We start from the raw sequence: 18,993 nt of genomic DNA, 5'->3' as shown, positions 1-18,993 counted from the left end.
CATTAAAGATATCCAAGATAACACACGATACTTGGGGGAGATATGTACACATACAAGACACACTACGGAACCAAACCCTAGCGATCATGGTGGTCTACTCCCCGCCAGCTCTCTTGTACACATTGCTTGCAGAAAGCACACCCATCCTGGCTACAACCATAGCAGATATAAGCGTCCTAGGCGGAGACTTCAATGAAGTCATGGACAACACATTAGATCATACACATATACCGCACTGGGCTTGAGGGATGTATGGCGTGATCTGCATGGGGACACAGGAATATTCCTTTCACTCGGGTGTATACGCCTCACTATGCAGAATAGACTATTTTTTCATGCCTGCTCACATTGTCCATAAAACACACAGCACGTCCCCACTTCCCCGTGGCATCTCTGACCACTCCCCATTAATGTTGGAAATCGAAACAGAAAGACCGCGCCCCCCGCCAACCTCAATTATTACTTAGGATTCCCAGACCTGTTGGAAAAAATAAATAATGTTTCATCCACCTATTTTTAATTGAACACGGGCACTGTGGATAACCCCAGAAAATTATGGGACGCCTATAAATCAGTACTCAGGGAGAAATCCCAGCATGGACGACAGCACACAAAAAAAGCACACCAGGAAACATTAGCAGAAGCAGAATCGGAGGTGATACGCAGAGAAACACAACACATAGACAACAATACACCAGAGATGAACAGGGCACTCATACTGGCACAAAAAAAACTACACAACCTATCAATAGACTGTGCAAAAAAGGCGCACATTGCCATGAGGGCAAGATTGTACGAGACAGGGGAGAAGGCAGGTAATCTGCTAGCCTGGCTCGGAAAAAGGGACGAGGGACACCAACAAGTCAGGCAAATCAAAACTCCCAATGCAGAAATGGCTACGACCGATAGCGAGATAGCTGAATGTTTTGCAGCCTATTATGAAGAGCTTTATAAGCCCCTACATACCCTGAGTGAAAACACAACACTAGATGAGATCACTCTCCCCTCACTAGATGTTGAACAAGCCACCACACTTGAGGGCAACATCACGGAAGAAGAGACATCCAAAACCATCTCCCAACTCCAATAGGGCAAAACCCCAGGGCCAAATGGCTTTCCGATAGACATTTGGAAAAAACGTAACAGGGAAACCTTTGTACCACACCTCCTCAATATGTTTGAATCTTCGAGAAGGGAGGGGATACTCCCACCAGACTTATGCAAGGCTACCATAATTGTAATACCCAAAGATGGCAAACCCCCAGAAGAATGCAGCTCATATAGGCCCATATACCTGATAAACAGCGAGGCTAAGATACTAGCGAAAATACTTGCCAACAGATTACAAAAGGTCATATCCTCCTTGATCCATCTGGACCAATGTGGATTTATGCTGCAACGCTCTACAAGAATGAACATCCGTAGACTACACCTAGCGTTGGAGAGAGCACCCACTCTGCAACAATCACTGGCGTTCTTGGCTATTGACTTTGAGAAAGCCTTTGATTCAGTGCATTGGGAGGCGCTGTGGGCGATCATGTGGAAAATGGGCTTTGGAGAACATTTCATACACTGGGTTCAACTCCTATATAATACCCCCATGGCGGAGGTGAGAGTGAACGGCTGGCCCTCGCGTACCTTCCAATTGGGGAAAGGCACCAGACAGGGATGCCCCTTATCGGCGATGCTGTTTGCACCAAGTATAGAACCCCTTGCCATAAAACTGCGGAGCACACCGACATGGCCAGGCTTCCACTGGGACACATCCTGGGAAGACAGAGTCTCTCTATACGCCGATGACCTACTGATTTACTTAGGCGACCCGGTGGTCTCCTGTCCTATAGTCACACAAATACTAATACAGTACGGCAGATTCAGCGGGTTGAGAGTGAACTGGAATAAATCAACCCTGTTCCCGATCAAGGGGACAAACTGTATACCCCCTGAAGGCCCTATAGAGTGGAGATGGCACACTTCCGGTATTTGGGTATCCAAATTACGAATAAATTGGAGGACTATCTGGCAGACAATTTATATCCAATTATGAAGCGCTTCACACAAGATGTTAATCACTGGATAACACTGCCGCTGACCCTATTAGGAAGAGCGGCGCTCTTTAAAATGATAGCCCTACTCCGTTTCTTACACGTCCTACAGAACGCCCCTCTACACATCCCCACAACTGAATTCCGTAAAATAGACAAAACTCTACGAAACTACTTGGGGGTGTGGGGGGGGAACACCCAAGGACAGCACTCACCACACTCCAGAGATCCGTTTGGGAGGGGGGGGAGAAATTGGACTCCCACACATGCAAATATACTACTGGGCGAGTCAGATGGCAACCGTAAATCACATACTGCACAGCAACCCAGAAATGCCGCACATACGAGCAGAAATTGCAGCAAGAAGCAGCAAAATCACACTTGAAACCCTATACAAAGTGGTAAGCCGCCCCCCCTCGCAAAATAACTGCCCATGCGACCCAAATCTGGAATGAAACACACAAACATATAGAATGGGGAAATAAAATCTGTCCAGTACAACCCCTCTGGAACAACACCTCCCTCCCAGAAATCCACAAACTACCCAAATGGCCAAACTGGGAAACAGCAGGGATACACAAAATCCATCAGGTGACAAAGGACGGTAAAAGGGTACCTTTCACTGAACTAGGAGCTGAGTATAATCTGCCACCCACTGAATATTACCACCACGCACAACTATCTAAAACAATCACCAAACACATGCCAAGTCTCGTTGACCTGCCAGAATGCACACCATTGGAGAGAAATATTGTGTTAGACAGTGTGAATGTTAAAACCACGTCAACTATGTATAGTGTAATCTCCTCCTTTGCCACAAAGGAACTATGCAACTTGCAGAAAGATGGGAAAGAGAGGTGGGCACGCTACTGCCTGAGGAATGGATCATGGCCCTAATGTACCCCAGAGAAACAGCAATATCAGCTAGAATCCGACTAATCCAGCTCAAAGTACTGCATAGAATATATTACCCACGAACGACACTGCACGGTTGGGGCAGGACCGCAGATGCAAACTGCCTACGATGTAAACAAGAAGAGGGTACTTTCTTTTACACTCTGTGTCAATGCCCGCGCATACAACGCTTCTGGCAGAAATGCTGTGATAGGTTGACACGAGTAATGGGCCGAACGATCCCAATGGAGCCAAAACTCTTGTTGTTAGGAATAGAGGAGGAAGGAGAGATGACCTGACTTGAAAAACTTTTGTTCTCAACAACCACGGGACTGATCAAAAGAAACATTGCTCAGTTATGGGGTTCAGAGATCACCCCCAAATGTGCCCAGTGGGTGGCGGATGTGGACGCTGTTATAGCAATGTAACACCGCGTTTACACAGCCAGAGGATGCCCTGGGAAAGCTAGCAAAATCTGGCAGAAATGGGAACAAGTCATATGATGTCCGAGGGTAAAACTCACAACCCTACTGCGCAAAACCCACTGAATCACTATGCAACCTGGAGACAACCCATGCACTGCCTAGTAACAAATGTTGTAATCTAACCACCGATAAACTTGTCTCGATGCCTTCGATGTATGAATGTAATTGAATTTTGCATGTGATAAATTGTTGTGTCTAAAAGAAAAAACAATAAAATGTGTTATTAAAACAACAAAAAAAGAAAGCCGCAGGTAAATCGGACATGTGTAGCGGCTCCAGCTTCTCTGGCTTCATAGTGCACTGACAGAGGACAGGACTGCACGGTGCATTCAACAGGAGCGTCAAGACCAGGGAACTACATGGAGCCCCTAATTTGCCTCTTTGCCACAACCACCCCTCTGTGTCCAGGTAAAAAATCTGTTGGAGGAGCTGAAAGGGTATTATCAATCTAGAACCTTTTATAACGAGCCCTTCTGCTGACAGTTCTTGGGAGTCCTCTAAGGATAAAGAGTTCCAGCCCCTTGAGAGGAGTTCCTTCACTTTGGTCAGGGTAGCATCCGGCATGGTACATTCAAAAATGCAGGGTATGGAAATTGGTCCTGACTGTAGCGTCTGAGCGAGGAAGTTAATGTATTCCTCAGCAATGGACACGCACTGTTTCGACTCTGGTAAAGGGTGTCTGAACATGATTGTTTTCTTTGCCTGGTTTGTGAATGATGCTGAAGTCATAATCCTGTAAGCCAAGGCCTCCATTGTTCAATCCTTAATGGCATTTTGCAACTGAGGTTGCCATATATTGTAATCAGAGCCTGATCCATTATTATTGTGAATGGCTTGCCAATGAGAAACATGTGGAAGTGTTCTCAGGCCCAGACCTTCCTTCTCAAGCTAAGAATCATTCCTCTCAGTGTCCAACAAGCTCTTGCTGGCGTATACAATTATTGACCGCAGAGACTCTCAGTCCAGTTGATGTTGGGCAAGTATAGCAGCAATCCCAATGGGGCTGGCATCAATGGTCATTTCCGTACATAAAGACGGGTCAAAAAGAGGCCAGATGTTTTGAGGAAGCGATGTCTACCTTTATTAGTTGAAAGGCTGCTTCACAGTCCGAGAACCACTGAAACGGTACACCTTGGTTAGTGAGCTCCCCTAGTACAGTACTCATGGTGGCGAAATCCTTAATGTATTGGCTGCAGTAACTAGCCAAAGGAGCGGACATCGCTAACTTAAGGAGCCGAGATGGCTTTGATTTTGGATCAGCGGCCATTCCTTTACAACAGACTATATTTCCAAAGAACCTAAATTGAGTCTTATGAAACTCACACTTGTCGGCATTGAGCGCAAGTCCGGCTGCTAGCAGTGCAGCACACACTCGCCCACGAGCCTGAACAAGCTGCTCTATGGTTGACCCAAACATCTGAATGTAGGCACAGTAATTGAAGCAGTTGTTGACGTGTCTGATGACCTCCTGGAAAATCTTGGCCACTGACGAGATGCCGAAGCTCGAGCGTTTGTAGCGGAACAAGCCTAGATGGGTAAAGAAAGTTGTAATGTATTTTGACTGATTATCATCTGATGGTAGCTCTTGTTGAGATGAGTTGGAGAACAACTTCGGCCCACTGAGCAAACTAATCATGTCATTTAGATGCATTCCTGGATGTTGATGTTAGTCCCTTCCAATTGCCTTGTTTGCCCGTCTCATGTCTACACAAACATGTATGTCATCCATAAACCTTTCTTACAAACAACGACGATGTCCGTTGGGACCTGATGCTGGTTCAGTGGTATTCATTTGCAAACATTTAATCTCCTACTCCACTTGCTGCTGAAGATGAATATGTTGTGGATGCTGCGCTACCAGGGCAATAAACTCATCAATATGGAGCCCTGGGTGGCCCTTCAGATGACCTATGCCTCAAAATAGCAGAGAAGATGTACACACTATAGGATGTGCAGACTTCATAGTGTACATTACAGCCTCAATGCTCATCGCTATGGCAAATTGCTCCTGGGGCCTTCCCTTGGAAGGACATGAACCCCAGAGTGTAATTTCCTATCGTTGTACTGGAGAATGGTTTGGAATGTGCCATGGTTGATGACAGGTCTCTTTGCAGCTCACTAAAATACTAGCAGTTTAGAGGGTGTCAGTGTCGGTTGACTAGTCAAATTTCGGAATTCAGAGATGCATATGATGTTCCTGCGTTTATAACAAATTTTGAATAGTAATCACCTCCAAGTATATTTACTTCACTCCCAACAGTGTCCATTTGTTCGAATATAGTCATAATGTCTCGATACCTTTATAATGGAGCGACCAGAAGTCTCCACCTCATGATGGAGCTTTGACTAATGGGTCCTGGTCATTGGACATTCATGCCTAAAGCAAGCCAAGCACAATTCCTATGCTAGGGTTCTGTATCATTGCGCCTAGTTTACTCTGCCAATGGCACAAGAAAACACTAACAGCCAGGGTATTTTATTGAGTTTGAAAACGCATTTTGGAGAAGACAGCTCTGAGTCGTTGCACAAAAGATAATGACACTGGGGCTATTTATATGTATCCCATTATTTCCTCAAAAATCATGTACGTTTATGAGCCAAACAGCAAGAATAGCGAAGGTAATATAACAAGCCCATTAGCCTTAACAGTAAAACTATTACTTAAGCAATGAACATGTTGAGTAAGAACAATTAAAAATAAATTCTAGTTTAGATGCTTGGTAAACACATTTTTATCCCTGTACTTCACGACCAGTCTAAATATGGCCTCACCAAGAGCCATTGTAGTCACATTGGAAAGAAAAACAAACAGCTGCATGATAAAGTGTTTCCTCTCCTACGAGTTCCAGTCTACTGCCATCTGTCCTCCTCTCCCCATCCCTCCAGACTCAAAATGCGGTTCGCGACAGCCGAACAAGACTGCTGACCTTGTGTGTGACCTTTGTCCTGGCCTAAATTTATTTAATTTGCTAACAAAAATGGCAGCCAGTGAGTTGGAACATCTTAATGTCCGTTCTTAGAAGTTATTGGCTCACATGTTCCCCTCTGTATCAGAGTTAAGAGCTTTGTAACTTCAAATGCTCAAGTCTCACTTTATGCGATCTGGGAACGCCTGTTACACAGGGAAGTTTAGAATTTCAGCTCTCCCGCTCTGTTTTTTTAGGAGACTTCCTCTACATTGGATTTCTGTAACTTAACCTTTCGCACTCTGCAGGTAAAAAAGGGCAGTTAGAAATGTCAAACTTATACTGTCAAAACCAAATGTCTGCGGTCTGATAAATAAATCTGTTAAAGCATAACAGGCCAATTGTAGCCTTTTGTCCTGTTCGGAAAGCACCTTGTATGCCACATCCCTCCTTTGTCTAACAGATGAAGATAGAATATTTAAAAGTTGGAAAATTATGCCTTAACGTTTTCAACTCAATTCCTGCGCAATTTTAAAATGTAGCATTTTCTCCAAGTTTTGGTGGAATCCGGCTTTCATTGCTAAGGTGTATGCCTTTTGTTTTCCAGCTCGCCCACATTATGATGTACATTGTTTACAGAACTTTGCCAATTCAACATGGGTCATGTACATTCTAATGCATTTATCTGATGGCAATTTTTATACAAAACAAAGGGGGGGTCTGGGAATCTCTCAACCAGCATGAACACAGCACATACACCATATATAACATGCCCTGTTATAGCTGTCTTAAACTCACTGATTTAAGTTGACATTATTATAATTGGTTATTTATAAAGCGCTTAATACCCAGAGGTTATTAAGCGTGGCGGACCCGGGAATCGAACCTGTGTTGCTCTGCGTCGTCTTGCTTCCAAGGCGAGCGCGTTGCCCCCAAGCTATCGTCCAGAGGATGGTATCATAAGGGTAGGCATCATGTCAATCATTCCCACGAGAACCAGTCGGGGGTGGGGACTGGGATTGCATTATCATGTGGCAAACACGACTCGCCAGGTCTCTCCTGGCATTGATATGACGCCTGACAGGTATCGAATCACACACATCTGCCAGATGATTTTCCCTATTATAGTTGGTGCACTTCTGTCCCAGAGCCGGACTTTGCCTCATGTGGAAAAGGCAGCCCGCACCGGTAGCATCTCCCTCTAGATGGATATTTCCGTACCAGTATATTTCCACAATGTGTGTTCTTTGCAGAATGGGACAGCTGAAATATGGGCTCACCTTTGCGATCTTTGATTGCTTTAATTTGCATGGCCTAAGCTTCAGCTCTTGCCTCGGTTCTTGCCATCTTGAGAATGGTGGTTAAGGGAAGAGGGTCTCAGGAATTGTTTCCGAAAAGAGGAGGATAAAATTCCCCTATAATGTGTACACGAATGACGCTTCATTCATGAAGTTGTGAAATTCGCAGTGGGTCACCAACTTGCAAAGCTTGGTCGCAAATGTGTCCATGGATTATAATTATAATTTTATAATGCTCTTAATACCGGAGACCAGTTTCTAAGTGTGAGACCGGGATTCAAACCTGTGGTGCTATGTACCATCTTTCTTCCAAGACAAACACGTTGCTCCTGAGCTACCGGCCCCTTCCATCTGACACGCTGTGTTAAACATGGGCCATGTGTGGTCTATATTCCGCTAGGGGTCAAAATATGCACATGGAGTCTTTCAGACCCTTGCAAAAATCTACCTGATCCAGAGGCAGCATATGGATAAGGTCCTAGACTTCATCACCAACCAGATTTATCAGCTCACCAACCAGATTTATCAGCAGTCTTCTTGCAAACTTGTCAGAGGAGATGTTATTATAGGCCTCCAGATAATTTTCAAATCGCCTCATCCAACGCTCCGATCTTGGTACGAGTGCCTGAGGGCCAGACATGTGGAAGCGCTTTGGGTGGCGAAAAGCAGCTGCACTTGATGGCTCAGCACCAGTTGTTTCTGTGTCTGACATCTTGTGTGCTGTTCTGCACCAGGAAGGCTCAGCTGATGGACATTGCATATGTTCCTCCCTTCACGAGTACGTGCATGCACCAATATGACTTTTTTTCTTAAGTCAGGGGGCAGAGACACTGAGAACAGGATCCCATCCTCATCACCATTATCGTGACTGCGTCCATTCATGCGAGTGAAGGTGAAGCATAAAGAGACAGAGCAGAGTATATGGCAGATTATTTCTGTGCCGCGCGCAAATGAAAAGCACGCTTCTTCCAGTTCCCTTTCCTGGCCGCCCACTCTGGGCCCTCTACCTGCTAATTCCTGTGAGGCTAAGAACCTTGTTGTCATCTTCGACTCCACCCTCTCCTTCTCTCCTCACATCTCTGACGTCTCTAAGAGGTCAAACTATCAGCTGCACCTCCTCAGAGGTATTCGTCCTTTTCTCACTTTCCCCCCAGAAGCTCAGTCTCCAGAGCTCTGGTACTCTCTAGGGTGGACTATTGCAACAGCCTCTTTCAAAATCTTCCTCCTTCTAATCTTCGACCTTTACAACTTATCCAGAACAGGACTGCAAGACTTGTCCTTGGCCTCAAGCCCAGGGATGGTATCTCTCCAGCTCTGAAATCTCTTCACTGACTCCCCGTGGCTGCAAGGATCAGGTTCAAGACCCTCTGCATCATCTACAAGGCTTTCCGGGGCCTGCGACTGCTCTACATCCAACTTTCTCTTCCAAAACATCTTCCTCCTCGAGCTCTCCACTCCTCCACCTCCAACTCCAACTCTCTCAGGGTCAGACGCTTCTCCAAGCAGAGAGTTGGGGGCAAATCTATCTCCTCGGCTGGGGCCTCCCTCTGGAACAGTGTCCCTGTCATTCTCAAACTTCAGCCGAACCACCTCCGGTTCCGAAAGCAACTCAAGATCTTCCTTTTCGCTTCAGCTTTCTCTCTTCCTCTCCCCTGCTGATGCACCCGACTGCTCTGTGCACTGGTCACCAGGTCACCCTCTGAACCCGTGCCCAGGCTCCTGCATGTCCAGTTACCCACAGACTGCCTCTGAGCTCCCAAGCACTTAAGGGTCTGTATCTGCAACCCTACATTACCTTCTCTCTGCACTTATGAGCCACAAGCTAGCTGCACTGTGAGTTAACTGCACTTCCCCTTCGCCTCCCCCCTGGCACTTCTCCCCTTCCCCGCATTTTCGCGATCTGATTGACACAAGGCTTAGTAAGATTGTAATTTGTTCTTTTGTTTCCCCCTCCTTGTCTTGTCACAGGTGTGCTATAAATGCCACATCAAATCATGAATTCTATCGCAAAAACATATGCCCATGCTGCTGAGCCCAAATGAAATCATGTGGCCTGGTTCAACAATATTTCCTTGGGGTGACCCCTCTGCCCCCTTCATGCAGATCATGCAGTCCCAATTCTGCCTGCAAACTGACTGACAATGGGGCCTCATGCCCCAATCACACAAACATTATCACAAATATTTATTTTAACGATACTTGACCTGTCCCTTGGTCCCACATAAGCTTATGCAGGATCAAATTAGGAAGCCTGGCATCTGTTCCCCTGTGCCTGGTGAGGTTCCAACACAGGCACCCTTGTGGCCTCCTAAGCACCACTTAGTGCATGGGTCTGCAAAAAATGGTTGTCCAAATGTTTTGGATTACACCTCCCACTAGCCAGCATAGTCAATGGTAAGCAATCATGGCAGTTGAATTCCAAAACAACTGGTGAGATGCAGGTTGCAAACACCTGGCCTTGTGCCTAAAGTGACAGAGGCCCCTGAAGGCCTCCTTGTGGTCTAGAGGCTACTACATAGTGCAAGGAATAAACAAAGCTGTTTCCTAGTGAAAGTCACTAGATGTACTACACTGTAAATAACAATTGTTACTATTACCAGGGGTCGAAGTGTCAAAGAAAAAGTGCCCTTCCTCGCCACATCCCCACACTCACCCTCATCCCACATTCACACCCTATATCTGAGGCCTGCCTTTGCTCCACCACTTTCCTCCACCCCACAGCACTGTGTTTTACAACAGTACTATCAAGACTGATGAAAACAGTGAAAGAACACGCATTTTAATGACCACCCTTTGTTTCAGTCGTTGTCCGTCTCAGAATACAGCTTTATGCAGCCCAAAGACCACCATTCGCACCTCTTAAGGGACATGCCCCTAATTTTATGTCAAGACCAGAGGCTCGGATTATGCTTTCTCTTCATCTTTACTGTCAGGAGAAAAGAAAAAACAAATATGCAATAACCATACAAAACCATAAAAAACTACAATAACCATGAAGTTTTTGGATTTTGTAGTCCATCCCCATTGGTCTTCAAACTGACCATGTAATCCAAGTAACCAATCAAAAAACAGTCCTCAAATAAAAGCTCTTGTCCTCTTTTTATTCTTCCTCTTTCTTTGCTGCTCGGCAGCGAGTTAAGTATTTTTCTCTTTTATTCAGTGAAGTGTGGTGTGTGTGAATTGATGAGTTTTAGGACGTTCGCTTGACAAGCGAGTGTTTATCTATTCAGGCGGAGCATATCCTCTACAGGGAGTCGGCTCTAGGGAGTTGTGGCCGCGACGGGGCTGGTGCACCGGCGGCCGCAGCTCCTCCGATCCGTCACAGAGGGCACTGCATAACGGAAGGGAGAGCGCGACAGGAACGCGTAGTTCCGGCGCTCTCTCCTTCGTTTTTCATTGTATATTCGAGTGTTTTGAGGTGTCTACACGAGTGGTGTTACTCCAGTAAAGATTATATATATTTGCCCATTCGATCCTAAACAGCACGCATCATACGAATTTAGCGTCCTGTTTGAGAGGTCAACAGCGCCCCTGCAGGCTGTCAGCTGATACCGCACCTTTTTACGGGCACAGTGCCAGGTAAAACCTGTGATTTAATATGTGTCATTATAATCAATGACATAAGCAGAACCAGGGGGAAATACTTTACTATTTGGTTTTTTCTCTGTACTGAGAGAGTTTGGAGACCCCCGGTATATATATAAATATTCATAACATTCAATTCCTCATAACTCCCCAGGGACTGAGAATCATGAGTTCCTCCAGTGATGAGGGGAAGGCTAGTGTTAGCCAAAAGAGGAGCCACACAGCCATGACTGATGTCTTACACAAAGCCCTGGGGGCTTCACTGGGACATGATCCTCAGCAAAGAGCGCTGATGGAGGATTGGCTCTGTTTTTCTCAGGGCCTGGAGGAGGTCAAGAGTCCTAAGGCTCGTATGAAATAAAAAGGGGGCAGTAAATCAGCCCGCAGGGCGGAGAAAGCCCACACCCCCCGGGGCACGCCACCAGGAAAGAAAGGTGGAAAAAGGAAAAGGAAAGGCAAGGCGGTGCCTAGCAGGGGACGAGAATCATCACATACCTCAGATGAGAGTGAGAATGAGTGGGAGGAGGAGTACCTAGAAGAGGAGGAAGTCCTATCTATATCCTCTTCAGAGGAGGAAAGCCATGAGGCGTTAAAGAAAAGAAAGAAGGAGGTGGAGGCAGAGGAGGACGGTGCAGATGAGGAGGATTTCGATCCAGAAGCACTGATCCATCCCAGATCATCAGAATGGGAACCACCCAAAAGAATTGCGGCATATTTAAAGAAACGCCTGAGGGCGCCGCTAGCCAAAGAGGCTAGAAGCAAGATGAGGGCGGAATGTCCCAGACCACTCCTCCCGGAAGGTGCGGACGATACACCTGTAATAGATGATAAAATGATAACCTTTATGAGTAAATGCACAAAAGATGTGAGGAAAGGCCTTGATAGATCCTGGCGATCATGTCAGGATAAGATGCTTGATATGACAGGACCCCTCACAAAGATTCTCCAGATGGGAGAAGAGGCAAAAGTGAAAGGGGAGCCGATAGATCCGCCTATTCTTATAGGATGGGCCCAAAGGGCGATATGCATGTTGGGCAATGCTAATCATGCCATAACCACCGAAAGGAGATCCTTGTTGGTTAAAATCGACCCAAAATTGAGTGAATTAGCCTCCTCGGAATCAGCCTCTTCGGCGAAGGGAAAGTTATTTGGGGATTCCTTTATCAAGTAACTCACCAAATTTGTGAATTCTTATTCAGCCTTGGATAAGGCGCAAGCCTCTCTTAAGAGGGTTTTCGGGAGGCAAATTTTTGGACGGGCCAGCAGAGGTAGGGGTCGCTCAGCTGGCCGGTTCCAATACAACCGATCCTCCCAAGACAGAGCGAATTGGCGTGAACAAGAGGAGCGCAGACATACACCTTTCTTCCCATCGAGGAGTAGGGGAAGAGGCAGAATCTGGCGAGGGGAGCGTCAGCAGAATAACACAGGTGAGATTACCATACCTACTTCCTATGACCCCAGAGGTAGGGGGGGGGGGACTGCGCAATTTTTGGAAAATTGGTTGAACATTTCAGGGGTTCCCTGGGTACTTCAGACGGCGCAAGGTTTTTATATAGATTTTATAGAAACTCCATATCAGAAAGAACCGCCAAAATGTTTAGAAATGAGCAGAGAAGACAAGGTCTTACTGGAAAGAGAATTACAGGGTTTGGAAAACAAAAGAGCTATTCGACCCGCTACAGGTCAGGTAGGAGGTTACATAAGCAATATGTTCATAGTAAAAGGAAGACACAAGACGAGACCAATCATAAATCTGAGAGGCCTAAACAATTATGTAGTGTACAGACATTTCAAAATGGAAGGGATACATCTGTTGAGGGATACCCTCATTCAGGGAGATTGGTTAGCCAGAATAGATTTGAAAGATGCATACCTGACTATTCCCATAGCAGAGGAGCACTGCAGATTTCTGAGGTTCAGATGGGAGAGAACGATTTGGGAGTTTCGATGTCTGCCTTTCGGTCTGGCATCGGCACCTTGGTGTTTCACCAAAATGATGAAACCCGTAATATCTCATCTCAGAGCTCAAGGGATAAGACTGATAATTTATCTAGACGACATATGTCTGATGTGTCAGGAGAAGGAAATGTTGATAGAGCAGATTCAGATAACAATAGAGGTGTTGGAGGGTTTGGGATTCCTGATAAATTGGGAGAAATCCAGTATAGTACCTGTTCAGTCAATAGAATTTCTGGGTGTCATAGTGGACTCGATTCAGGGAACTCTCAGTTTACCCATTCACAAGGTGAACGATATCAAGAAACAGTTGAGACATACTCTAGCGAAGGGAGAGATGTCGTTGTGGGACATCGCGAGATTGGTGGGCCGTCTAGCGGCATCAATTCAAGCAATTTTTCCAGGACCTCTGCATTACAGGGCACTCCAGAGGTTGAAGATATCTCACCTCAGGAGGGGCGTTTCTTACGAATCAAAAGTGAATATTTCACAGGAGGTGAGAGAGGAGTTAGAATGGTGGCTCATTCATATGGATGCATGCGACGGGAGAGCCATATTTGGTTCATCCCCGGACCTTATTATCGAATCCGACGCCAGCAGATGGGGCTGGGGAGCCCGATGCGGGAACCTGTCCACAGGAGGCAGTTGGTCGGACCAGGAGACCAGATTCCACAATAACTGCCTGGAGTTGTTGGCGGGGTCGTTTGCAGTGAGATGCTGGATCCAAGAGAAAGCACATTGTTGCGTTCTGTTAAAGATGGACAATGTCTCCGCAGTCAGGTACATCAACAGACTGGGGGGGACGAGGTCCATGTTATTGGCGGATCTGGTGAAGGAATTTTGGGAACTCTGTCTAGAGAGAAGAGTTTCGGTGACGGCAGAATATCTGCCGGGTCAGATGAACGAAGTGGACGATTGGAACTCGAGATACATCAGACGCCAGCGATTGTGAGCTGGACGAGGTAGTGTTCCAGGAAATTATGACACGATGGGGTCCTTGCCAGCCGATCTGTTTGCATCGAGGTTAAACAAACAGCTTCCTCGGTTCTTCAGCTGGAGACGGGACCCGGAAGCAGAGGCGACAGATGCCTTCCTTCAATCCTGGAAACACCAGAAGAATTACGCGTTTCCTCCTTTTTCAATGATAGCGAGGACGCTAGCGAAGGCGAGACGTCAAAAAGCATCCATAATTCTAATTACTCCGGACTGGAAGGGGCAGGCGTGGTTTCCCAGTCTACTGGAACTGACATATCACAACCCAGTAGTTCTACCCGACACAGAATTTATCATTCGAGATCCCAGCAGTCATCCACTAGTGAGGTCAGGAGGACTCAGGCTAGTGGCATGGGCGATTTCAGGAGATCTTGGGCTAGGCCAGAATTATCGAATGAGGCTGAAAACATCATTAATGCATCATGGGCCCCAGGGACTCATGAGGCTTATAGATCAGCTTGGGCTAAATGGAATAGCTGGTGTTTGGAAAGGAATTTTCATCCCGATAGAGCAGATGTAGTTCATGTGGCCAATTTTTTTGCTCAGATGGCAGCACAGGGCAAGGCTTACAGGACTATCAACACAGCCAGGTCTGCGATATCTGCGAGGAACCCTAGAGTAGAGGGTTTAGCGATTGGCGAACATCCTTTGATCTGTAGATTGTTAAGGGGAGTAAGGATGTTAAGACCACCCAGTGTTAAATATAATCAGTTGTGGGATGTAGATAAAGTTTTGAAATGGTTTTATCTTGGCCGGATAATCAGGAATTGTCACGGAAAGCGATTTCAGGCAGGTTATCTATGCTTTTATGTCTTTTAGCATTCAAGAGATCATCTGATGTTAGAGCGTTGGAGGTTAATAGGAAGAGTATATCTCCGAACGGGGTGACTTTCCTTATAGAAAAAAGGACCAAAACAGGTTTGAGATCTATTTCCTATGAGTCTTTCACAACTCTTGTGAAAGTTGTGTCCAGTCAGATGCATAGAGGCTTATGAAGAGATGACGAGGGAGGTTAGACCCCCGGGAGTGTCACAATTGTTGATAGCGATTTGTAGACCTTATAAAGCAGTTACACCGGCCACCATTGCTAGATGGCTTAGATGGGTGATGGTTCAAGCGGGCATAGACGTTGAGAGGTATGGCGCCCATTCCGCTAGAGGAGCGATTGCTACTAAAGCGTATAATATAGGAGCCAGAGTAGAGTATATTATAAGAGCTGCAGATTGGTCAAATGAATCGACGTTTAAAACTTTCTATTTTAAACCCATGGAAAGTGCGACATCGTTGGTGGTAGGTAAGCTTTGAACAAGCATAATCCGAGCCTCCGGTCTTGACATAGAATTCAGATTTTCAACACATTTGTTAATGAAAGTCATAATTCTATTAAAGACACAGAGGCGAAGGATTATCCCACCCTATCAATCGTATGAATGTTTACTTGATATTATCATGTTTTTATCTGTTATGCTTACTGCTTATGAGGAAATATTTGTACTAGTTTTATTGAAGATATGGATTTTTGTGATTATGTATACGATTGTCCCACCCTTGTTTCGGTTTATAGTCACCTTTTTAAATTTATGTTTTCTGTAGGAGGGGCGACAGATAATAAGCAAGCTGGGATCTGAGTCAGGACGTAGATGGAGTTCCGAAGAAGTACTGAACACATCCTCGCAGGATCAAAGAAAGAGGAAGAATAGAAAGAGGACAAGAGCTTTTATTTGAGGACTGTTTTTTGATTGGTTACTTGGATCACATGGTCAGTTTGAAGACCAAAGGGGATGGACTACAAAATCCAAAAACTTCATGGTTATTGTAGTTTTTTATGGTTTTGTATGGTTATTGCATATTTGTTTTTTCTTTGCTGCTGACAGTAAAGATGAAGAGAAAGCATAATCCTTCGACTCTGTGTCTTTAATAGAATTATGGCTTTCATTAACGAATGTGTTGAAAATCCAAACTATAATCACTCCACATCCTATTACCTGTACAGACAGCTGTGCCTGCAACAATTCATGCTTAACGAAAGAAGAGAAAGGGAGATAACTGCCGATTGGGGCTTTCTGCGGCTCATTGATGGGCTATATGTTACAAGCAGTCTATTTAAATAAACAAAAACAATCCAGCAGGCGAGATAGCTCAGTAAGATGCGACACTGAAGTGTTACTAGCAGGGCGCAGATTCGAATTCCCAGTAAGGGAGAAGTAACAGGAACGGTGCTCCGGGTGACAAAGGGAATGATAGAGGATTTCCCAAAAAGAAGGGGAACGCCGTACCCTTCAGTTCCTGGATACTTCGACCTATTAGGAGTATTACCTGCTAAATGGTACTCATTTTATAACTGCATAAGGATGAAAGGCTGAACCTCCCATCCACAATTCTAATATACCCATAAAATTGCAAAACGAGCTCTGGAGATCTAGATACATGTGTAGTTGTTCCCATGGGATAAAAACACATCCTTAGCAAAGGTAAATACTCTCACCTCTGGTGCACAACAATGATCTACATAAAAAGTAACTGCTCAGTATGAGAATTCTAAAGATAATAATAGTAATGGGCAATTATTTCACACCTGACATTGGACCAACCGAGATCTGTGTAAACTTTCCTATGGGTCTTACTATGTTCAAGACCCATAGGAAAGTTCTATGGGTAAACACCCCTCAGAAGAGCCTTTGTGATAAACCCATCCGATTGTGCAACGGTGATTACAAAGGCAGGTACCTTGTCATGCTTAATATGTACATTTTCACAGCAATCAGCATATACCTTAGCTGAGACTTTTGAGAGGTCCACCCCTGGAAGGTTTATGGCAACCGCTGTAGCACTTAATTTAACGGCTGGCCATTAGAGGGGCATGGCTGGCACAGTGTGAACATTTGAAAATGTGCTATCCAGGGAGCCTGTATGACGAGTGGCTTATAGCAAGGACACTTCCTACCACCTGCAGGGTCAGCCTGACGGTTTTTGCGCGGGGGTTAGTGGGCAGCGGATACGCAGAAAGAAGAAACACAGCAGGAGCAGACATAAGCAGTATGCGCGGATCACTCTACGACCAAAAAATGCGGACAACGGCTGAACTGCTCAGTTATTTTGAGATATCCCACACAGCCCATAATGAAATGTCCTTAATATTGTCCAGATAACTTGGAAAAAGTGTGAGAATCACTCCGTATCGACATTGGCCAGGCAGAACGGAGAGCTTGGGGCTGTGGGGAGGCTAGAGAGAGGGGGGGGGGGGGGGGGGGGAAGGGAAATACTGACAAAAGAGTAGATAACCAGAGCGAGAAGGTGAAGTGGTGCAGGAGTAGATTGGGCGACACAAAAAGGGTGAGAAAGCAATAAAGACTAATGTTAGTGGCGATTCAAAAGTAAGGATGCAGCGGAACGTTAGTGTTAAGGAAAGGAATATAGCTAAACCGAAACAAGGGATGAAGACAAACAGAAATAAGGAAAGGAAACGAATACCTATTCCTAAAAGCAACCTTTTCATAAGAAGGGAGAAGCTACTTTGGAGGCAAAGCGGTGAAAATCTGACTTAGTCCCCACTCCATCCTCTACTAAATCCACCTAAATTCCCCACAGCCCACCTTTCTGTCCTACCTTGTAGAAGAAGACTGCCTCTTGGTAGCGGCCCTTCTGGTCATTCACCACGGCTAACTTGGCAAACTTCACGGCGTCAAGCTCCAAAGCTGAGGGGTCCATGGTGAGCAGGAGGAGCAGCTTGCTGCTTCGGCTCCTGTCTGCTGCGAGTGTGTGTGAGTGTGTGTGTGTGTGTGTGTGTGTGTGTTTACCCCGCTTCCGCATTTCTTCCGGCATCAGGAGCTGTCAGTGTCACTACAGCGAAGTGAAAGCGGCATGGACACAGAGGAAGGACCACAGCGAAAACAACACCCGCCCCCGCAGAGGACAGGAGAGTAAAGATGCACAACACATGCCGCAGCTGTAGATAACAAAGAAGGACGAGAATTCATTCAAATTGCAAATCACACTGAAAAAACTAGACCGCTCATTTCTCTAGTACAATTTGCCGGCTCCATGCTGGTAGACAAAATAGATATCGAATCCATACCTGCCTACATTTGAAAATCAAAATTCCTGAGATGTATGCCCTGCCCACAGTCACACAAAACTCCGCCCATTTGTACATGACTCCGCCCACATGTCAAAAAGGTAAACTCTGTTGTAATGTGATGTGACTTCAGAAATTTGCAGTTCAAAATTAAATATGCATATTTCATTAAATTGCCTTTTCACAACCAATCAAATTGCATTTGCCTTCCATAAAATCAACACGTTAAACTGTGCACATGTAAACTCTGAGAACCAATACAAAGGTTTTCCCTGAATTTTGCAGTACGGAAATTGGACATTTCACCTTAGTTGTTTTTCATCAGGTTATGTAGTGCAGTGGTGAGTTGTCCAGCCAGCAAACCTGATGGCTGTGGTTCAATGGGTCTGAGTCCAGACATGCCAACATTCCAACTCACCTGGGTGGGAGATTTCATCAGAGAAATCGGGAGTTGCACATTTTCCCATAGGGACGCATTGGGCATAGCTCTCAACTCTCACGCTTTTGGCGGGTGTCACCCGCCTTGTAAACAGCTGAATCACCCGCCAATCCTCCAGCACGCCCATTCATTTCAATGGGCGTCTCACCCGCCAAAACTAAAATCGGGTGTTTTCACCCGCCTTCGCGACCCAAATGGTTGAGAGCTATGCATTGGGGCTAGAAGTAGTTTAGGCGGGAGAACGTGAAAAATAGAAATGTATTTTCACAAAATGTCGGGAGTCTCCCGCCTAAATCGGGAGGGTTGGCATGTATGTG

General features: G+C 45.7%; 1 protein-coding gene across 2 annotated transcripts in view; it reads right to left on the bottom strand.

Annotated features, from left to right (window-relative positions):
* The window catches only part of CAPN7 (calpain 7), a 578,129-nt gene extending 560,101 nt beyond the window's left edge, over positions 1-18,028 (bottom strand). The window contains exon 1 of one of the 2 annotated variants that reach the window (XM_069648744.1): positions 17,769-18,028. In XM_069648744.1, the coding sequence (XP_069504845.1) occupies positions 17,769-17,984 (216 nt within the window). In that variant the 5' untranslated portion in view covers positions 17,985-18,028. The remainder of the gene's footprint in view (positions 1-17,768) is intronic. The other variant, XM_069648743.1, reaches the window with a different exon arrangement.
* Between the last annotated feature and the right edge of the window lie 965 nt (positions 18,029-18,993).

The sequence above is a fragment of the Ambystoma mexicanum genome, chromosome 2q, assembly GCF_040938575.1.
Source record: "Ambystoma mexicanum isolate Mex_15411 chromosome 2q, UKY_AmexF1_1, whole genome shotgun sequence".
In the NCBI taxonomy this organism is placed as follows: Eukaryota; Metazoa; Chordata; class Amphibia; order Caudata; family Ambystomatidae; genus Ambystoma; species Ambystoma mexicanum.
The sequence above is the reverse complement of the archived record's forward strand: the minus strand, read 5'-3'. Positions and strand labels throughout refer to the sequence as shown.